This window comes from Populus trichocarpa, chromosome 18, assembly GCF_000002775.5.
Source record: "Populus trichocarpa isolate Nisqually-1 chromosome 18, P.trichocarpa_v4.1, whole genome shotgun sequence".
NCBI lineage: Eukaryota > Viridiplantae > Streptophyta > Magnoliopsida > Malpighiales > Salicaceae > Populus > Populus trichocarpa.
The window spans coordinates 11,618,260-11,626,462 of NC_037302.2; the positions used below are offsets into that span (position 1 = coordinate 11,618,260).

Genomic DNA, 8,203 nt, shown 5'->3' on the forward strand with positions numbered 1-8,203 from the left:
TTCCTTCTCCCTCAGCCACACACCCGACAGAAACCAGAGAGAGCAGGGGCGGCCGGAAGCCTCCTTCTCCCTGCTCACAAAGGCCGGTCGCCCCCCCCGCTTCACTTTCAAACCCCATTTTCATTCATATTTTCCAAGCCGCCGCTCCTTTGGAAAACAAAACCAACACCCTTCTTCCCCTCACAGGAGCAAAACCTTCTCCCCCTCAGCCATGGCCTCTCCCCTTCTCCAAGACCGCAGCTCCATTTTTCTTTTCCAGCAACACACACGAACACCCCCCACACACAACCCATCTTTCCCAGCGTCTTCTCCCAAACCAGAGAACCAGCCACCGCTGATCTCCCTCCCTCATCCCCACACAAGCAGCCACCTCTTCCTCTGTTTTCTTCCCCAAAACCGTTCCCCCGCTTTGTGAGTTTTGCTCCCAAAGCCAGCAGGCCGGCCCCTCCGCTGGCTGTCGTTCTCCCTCGCGGCCAAGCAACACCGCCGCCCACCGACACAGGAGATCAAACGCAGCTCCAGCCTCCAAGCCTCAGCCGTCAGCCACATCTAAAGCCCCTGCCCCAACACCAGTGTTCCCTTTTCTCCTTGCTCTCTCGGTCAGCCGCCGTCCTCTCTCTCTCAGCCACCGAGAACACCGCCTTCCAGCCCACAGCTGACAGATCTTCCCTCTTCCACCGGCCGCAGGCCACGGTCTCCCTCATCAGCACAGACGCGACAAAGCTTCCCCAAGCGGCGGCCGAACAGCAGCAACCAGCAACCTCTTCGTCTCCTTCAACCAGCGACGCCGACCGGTCAACTGCCTCCCCTCTCCACCGCAGCTCTAACAGCCAGAGCAAAGCGACACCCACAGACTCAGATCTGTTCGCCTTCATCCCCAGCAACCAGTAGAGAACACCAACAGAGAAGAGGGCGAAACCGAGAGGGGAGAAGATCTAAAACGGTGAAGAGAGAAAGAACAAACAGATTGAAATCAAAGAAAAAATTTAAAATCGACTGCTGTGTGTGTTTCTTTTCTTGTCCTGCAGGTCACCGACGGTTTAGGAAGACAGAAGAAGAAGAAGCCGTTCGGGATAGGCTATTTCCAAGCTCTCTCACGGCGGCGCGTGAACCCACGCGCCGCCAGTGGCGGGTGGCGCGTGGGAGAGACGCGCTGCCAGTGTTCACCTGTTCAGAGACCCGTCTCAGCACTGCATGCAATTTCAAAAAGCTTCTCCAGCACTGTTATGGATTTTTTTGGGGGGTTTATTTTGTAATTTTTTTGAATTGTTTAATATTCTTAAAATTGTTTAATGTATTGTTTTGATTTATTTTGAATTTTGGTGATTTGTAAGATGTTAATAGTGAGGATGTAAAAAAAGAAAAGAAAAGAAAAAATATAGTGAAAGTGTATGTTTGTGTATTTTTTTTTTTTATGTAATTGAATCAAAGAAAAAATGAATTTAATATTTGAATTTATATGCACAAATATCTAAAGGACAGATAAAAATCATGTTGTATTTCCCATAAAAATGTAGAACATGCATCTACATATATTTTGGGAACGAATAACTGATTTATCAAAGCCTTAGAATTGGGCTAAAATTTTATTTTTAAAACGCATTAAGTCCACGAAGCAGCTTACCTCAGGTAGGGTGTGTTAGGGGTGCTAATACCTTTCCTAACCACAACCAGTCCCTTACCCGTGAATCTCTGACGAGACCAGTACACCCGGGTTTCCTAGTAGCCCTTAATTAAATACTAGGTGGCGACTCCAACGAACCAAGCAAACGCATAACAAAAGATAAAATCGCCAGCCGATGCCGCGCTGATTTTTTATGACGTGCGACAAACCTTGTACCAGACTTTCTGCAAAGACGCTTCTCATATTCTCCAATAATTAGAGCATGAGTGGAACTCGCAGGCTTCTCTCCTTCAAAAGTAAAAGAGTACCAGTGAGCTAAATACCAAGTTGTGCAAAAGGAACAGTAATTTAGGAATAGTATTTAAATTGATCCTATATATATTACTACATATGAGATTTTATTTTAAATTCAGGTAAATACTACAATAATTCACCCGTACATATATACAAGTATGGTAATCATATTGAGCACGAAAATACTTAGGAAGCAATCCTGTACTGATCATGCATCATCCAATCCTGATAATTTCAGGCTCCGAGCACCGCACCCTACTAGATTTATTATGGTATGCGTTAATATGGCCTTTCACCAACATAATTACCAGGAGGATCATAGTTACAAGTCATAAACACATCCCCATCATCACAGACAACACGAGCACACCCAATTCTCCTCGTAGTCTTCCACACAATCTGTGTATAGTGTCCGCACATTTGACCCTCCTGACATGTGTTTTGTGCATAATTATAGTACTTCTCTTCACCAGCCCAGGTACCCACTGCATCGGTTGGTGTCCATGTGGAGCCACTCCCCCAATAAATATTTTCTCCTAGCTTGAAATCATATTCTGGAAACGAATGTTGCAGTTTGCAGTCTGCTTTTCTTAGGCCAGCCCACCATCCTGCATATTTTTCAAGCTGAAAGTCCCACATCAAGGGTAGCTCCCATTTGGCTGCCCTTACTAAATTATGCGCAAACAAGAATTGTAGTGACTCTCCTAAGCAACCCCAACAGAGTTGCTTGGAGACCTTGTAAATGGTCTCATTATCAACCTTTTTTAGCGGTGTTTCTGCTAATGAAGATGACTGGGAAGTGACTAAAATGATGTTGGTAGTGAGGATGGTGAAGTGAATAAAGACGAAGAACAATTGTGCTCTCATTGTTTTTAGAGCAGGGGTGATGGTAAGGCTATGAAGCGGTTGGTGGCGCTCACTTTGGTGCTCCCTCTTTCTTTTATATCGATTTCAAGAAGACATGGGAGTTAGTGTATGGTGTAATGGAACCAAACGCAGTAATGGAGTGTGGATCACAATGTCCAATCATTGCTTAATAGGAATTTGCTTTTGTGGTGTAAATTGGATGGTGTTGGACAAGCAGTATAGTTCGTGGACGGGTATGGAAGTTGTTGAGAGGGGAGATCCATGATTAAAGGTAGCTCGTGAACTGCTTATGTTATGCCCGTGAGCTCTCTTGTTTGTATTATGCAATGAAAATTCTAGAACACAAAACGTGGCAACACAAATTGTTTGTTTGTGAGAATATATATATATACACCTTTGGTGTCCCCTCCAGTGAAGAATTGGGGCCTCACAATCACTAGCGAATATGCTTTTCTCTCATACCTTTATTTGTTCATGGTTTGATATTCCGGTATCCCGGTATCCTAGGCGTAGAGGAACCACACCAATCCATCCCGAACTTGATAATTAAACTCTATTACGGTGAAGATACGGTAAAGAAAAGAAAATAATTAATTTCACAAAAAAAAAGAAAAAAAAAAGTTCTTTTTCACGAGGTACAACTAGAAATTCCTACTTATTTGTTACTGAATCGACCATAGATCAATTCCACTTTTATTGGGGAGTATTTAATACATCTGTGGGAATTAGAATTAATTCCTATTTATCTACTTCTAGCTATGGGGGGAGCAACGTCTGTATTCAGTTGCAAAATTTATTTTGTATACTGCAGGAAGTTCTGTTTTTTACAAACGCTTTCTATGCTTTCAATGAACCAACATTAAAATGATGGAAAATTTATTATATATCAAACCATAAATATTTTATTGGTTCATAAAACAACAAATTAATATATATATATTCATGAGTATTTATCTTCGTTGAAGTTTTTGGGATTTTTTTCTATCCCGCCACATCACATGACATGCCATATTTCTCTATTCTATTTTTTTAATATAATAATACTTATTATAACCAAATTTTTTTAAAAAAATTATTTTTTATGTAAAAGATTTTTTTCTTTCAAAAAGATATTAAAAAAAATAAAAAAAAATCAAATAATATATTTTTTTAAAAAAACTTATGATCACAATCAGGCAGACATTTGATTCACAGCGGCTTAAAAACTAGGTGGATGGACAATTTGGGATTTTGCTAAAGAAATTTTAGAAAATGAATTGAATTTGATTAAGACTACACAAATTAAATGTATAAGGACCAATATAGACAAGGTTGCAAAGTTTGACAGTTAAGGTATGATTATAAAGGAAGTTGAAGATAGGGGCAAAATTTTTAAAAAAGGAAAATCCAAGGACCTAATTGAACATTGGAATGGTTTAATTGGCTTAATCAGCTTAATCAGGGGGCTAAAATGAAAGAAAAATAAAGTTTGGAAGTTAGTTTGGCCAAAACTAAAAGAATCAATAAGTATAGAGACTTGATAGAACTTTAGATTGGCTTAATTAATGCAACTGATGATTTAATTAGACAAAAATTAAAGTTTAGGAGTCAATTCAGGTTAAAATTGCAGAATTAAAGGTTCATGGACTAAAATGAATGGGCGTTAAAGTTCTAAGGGGCTAATTGATTTAATCAAGGGTGAAATAGAAATAATTAAAAGTTTGAAAGGCCAATTAAGAATGAAATTGAAGAATATCAAGACCAATAACCATATTGTAAAAGGCACCAAAGTCTATGGGCTCAATCGAAGAAGTCTAGGGGCACAATTAAAAGGATTCTTAAAGATTGAGACCAATTAAGGGTTTGATTGTGAAATTACAAAAAAAACAGGGATCAAAATTAACTTCGAAAAGGTAAAAACCCTAATTAGCATAGGTTATAGAAACGACAATGGTTTATCATTAATAAAACGATGTGTTTTAGGGCAAAGCTGTGTATATTAGGGAAAGACGATGTTGTTTTAATATGTTCAAGTCGTCTAGTACTGTTTACTTTCTTCATCATTGTTTCGTCCTATTTTGAACCAAAAACAGCCACCCGAGTAGTCACATTAACTGGTTCGACCTAATTTTCTCATCAAAACACACCAAATCTTTCCCAATCCACAACATAGATTACCTTCATCAAATCTAATAGTTATAATTTATTTCTTTTACCCCCTAAGAAACATCAAAAGATCATATTGAGTCAACTCATTTTTTTATATATTTTTTCATTTTGGCCTATAAACTAAATGATAAAACCCTAAAGGGGTAGCTAAGAAGAAAATTAAAAAAAAAATCATTGTCAAAATTAACAAGCCATAAGCTTTTCTCAAGGTTTCAGCCTTTTTATAAACTTTAACCATCGTTAAAACACCTTCCATTAGCCCTCGAAACCATCTTTAAGGACCACAACCATAAACGTTTGGATGATTTTTAAAACACATCTCATAAACCCAAGCTAGCAACCCTAGTTACCAAAAACCAAATCTTAAAACTTACCTTACCTTTTTTATTCCTTTCTTTTAGTTTAAAGTTTTAAGTTCACGATCATCAACTACACAAAGGATAAAGTGAAATTATTTTAAAAAGGATTTAATTTTAAAATAAAAAGAAATAAAAAAAGGTAAGTGAATGAAGCTTATACGCAGCCAATTCTGTAAGGATGGTCCAGGCACATGTGTAGCAGCGCTACACTATGAGTAGGATTTTAAGTTAATTTTTAATACAAGAAAAGAAGGTGTTGACATTATGGAAATGAAAAGATGATGCCAATGCTTAACAAAATTAATTGAAAAATATATGAACTAACAAATCATTAAAAAAAATTATGAAAGCCAATTAAAGATTAGAGTGAGAAGTTGATCTAAGTACAAATATAAATGCTCGTATAAATATTTTTATCTTAGCTACCCATTTCATTTTATACATTTTTCTTATTTATTTTAGAAGTTTATTTTGGTTGCTAATGACATATGATTCTCATTCTTAAAGCATCTTTAATGAAAAATACTATTTTGAAAAGCTAAATTGATAAAATAACATTTTAAATAGTATAAATATAGCTCTTTTACCATATATACTCCAAAGAAAAAAAACCATTTGAAAAGCCAATTATATTAAAGGGACAGAAACAAGTGTTTTATTTTTTCTTAATAAGTTTGATGTTATTTTTTTTCCACATGGCTACATTTAATTGGTTTATATTTTTATGGGCCCACTTTGTTGATTTTGGCTTTTTTTAGAGATATTTAGGAATATTATTTGTGAAAGAGAAAAGACATTTTAGCATTTTGTTTAGCACTTCCTTTGGAGTGTGTAAAATAAGCATGAAAGAACTAAAATAATTTTTTTTTAATATTTAGCTCTCCACTTAGCACACTCGTTGGAGATGCTCTTATAAATATAAATACAATTGATCTATCTAAAATCTAATAGAAAAGGATTAAAGATAAGTTACAATAATCTCATTGAGATATTATAAAATTATATAAACCATCCGAAAGATTAATTAGTATTAAAAAAATAATTGAACTAAACAATTTAAAACAAATGAGAGAGAGGATATTAATTTAATTTAAAAAAAAAAACAAATAAGAAAAATAAGTCACAACTAGGCATTCATGACTATTTTTATATTTTATTTTAAAAATAAGGCATTTTAAAAATAAGGCGCATGAAATATTATTTACTCATGTTTTTGTTTAACAGAATAAAGTGACTAGAAAATTAATGTCTGTGTCTATGGATTTAAAACCCAAATTTTAACTTGTTTTCACCTAAAAAAACCTAGAACCTTAATAAACCCATTTTAACTATAAAATAGCCTTTAATCATTCTAAAAATAGCAAATCAAATTGAGTAAAAAATATTATAAGCCTTGATCTATTTTTTCAACATGCTTAACAAGCATAACCATCTTTATTGAACTCTCATTTCTAAGATGAAGCAATTGACATTAAAATTGTCTTTTTGTGGCCATCCAAAACCTCTTTCCTCTTCTTTTTCTAGTGAATTTCTCTTTTATTTCTCAATATTTAGAGACCGAAACATGATAAAAATGAAGTTTAAGATTGAAATATATAATTTTTTTAAAAATAGGGACCAAATAATGCAAAAATTAAAAACTTTAAGGACTAAACTGAAGTTTGTTGTTCCTTTTGAACATTGAAAATTAGAAATATAGTTTTGTTGTTTTGTTAAAATCAATCCTTGTTTTTTCAAAAAAATAAATAAATTAGCTATAACCTAAAATTCTATTTTGTAATATTAATCTTTAATTTAACTTTGAAATATTCTCTCACACATCGCATACACGAGAGCATGCAAAGTGAAAAAAAATCCTAACACATAAAATCATACAAACATTACTTACAAGGATGAAATAACAAAAAAATAAAGTTCAATGAGTGAATTGTAAAAAAAAATATTAGGGACTAAAAAGATAAATTTTGGCTATAAATAGTGATATAAACAGTAAAATAAGTGTGTCAATAGTGTTTGTTGCCATGTTTTGCTACAATAAAACACCTATGTGTTTTAGTGTATTTTGTAATTGCAATAAACTTAACTATTCTAGATTCTAATTTCGACACTCTTTTGATTTTATTCTATTCCAATTTAAATATAGTTCTGTCCTATTTTAATTGAAACAAGTAGAAAAAAAATGTCATTTTACCAATTTTTCTAATATAATATAATTTTTAATTAAAAATAAATTAGTTTTATTTATTTATTTTATAACTAGAGAAATTTTGGGTGATTAAATGTTTTCTTCTACAGATTTTAGGGATGCATAGTTCATATTAATATGCTAAATTAATGCATTTAAAATTAGAACATAGGAAATTAAGAAATGAAACATATCTTTTTAAACATGAATCAAATCAACTCTTAGAAAATAAATTATCTTTTGAGAAATTAAATTATGTTAACTTACAAAAACCCAACCACACCAATTGATGTAAAATTAGTAATGCATAGCTATTTAAAAATTGATTATTCTTCCACCGCCTTTGAGTGCGAGTTTGATGGAGCACTCCAATGAATTTTTACCAGGAGTGTTTATTCGATAAGATTTTCTTCTATTATCCAAAATACAAAATTATAACTACTTTTCCGGCAATAAGCATAAGCAAACACCTATAAGATGTCTATTATACAAAAGAAAGTCACATGAGACAAAAGATGTCAAATACACACATATGAATTTTTAGATGAACAAGGGCATTTTAGGCATTACAAATGAACAAATAGTCGACTGATTTATTCAAATTGATCAATCCAATCAGTTAACTAATTCCTATAGAACTTCCAAGTGTTCATCACAGATGAACAAGCAGTCGATTAGTTCATGCAAAATCTAGATTTATTAGTTGTAATCCCGGATGAATTCTTA

General features: G+C 34.1%; 1 protein-coding gene across 1 annotated transcript; it reads right to left on the reverse strand.

Moving 5' to 3' along the window:
- Positions 1-1,472: 1,472 nt before the first annotated feature.
- Positions 1,473-2,934, reverse strand: LOC7488992 (pathogenesis-related protein PR-1). Its single transcript, XM_052448936.1, has 2 exons — positions 2,065-2,934; positions 1,473-1,912 (listed from the first exon to the last, which is right to left on the reverse strand). Exon 1 carries the CDS (start codon positions 2,783-2,785, stop codon positions 2,198-2,200), a length of 588 nt encoding a protein of 195 aa, XP_052304896.1. The 5' UTR covers positions 2,786-2,934; the 3' UTR covers positions 1,473-1,912; positions 2,065-2,197.
- Positions 2,935-8,203: the final 5,269 nt, after the last annotated feature.

Bases quoted from the DNA above. Each gene is read 5' to 3' on its own strand.
- LOC7488992 (XM_052448936.1), bottom strand. From the start codon at position 2,785: ATGAGAGCACAATTGTTCTTCGTCTTTATTCACTTCACCATCCTCACT.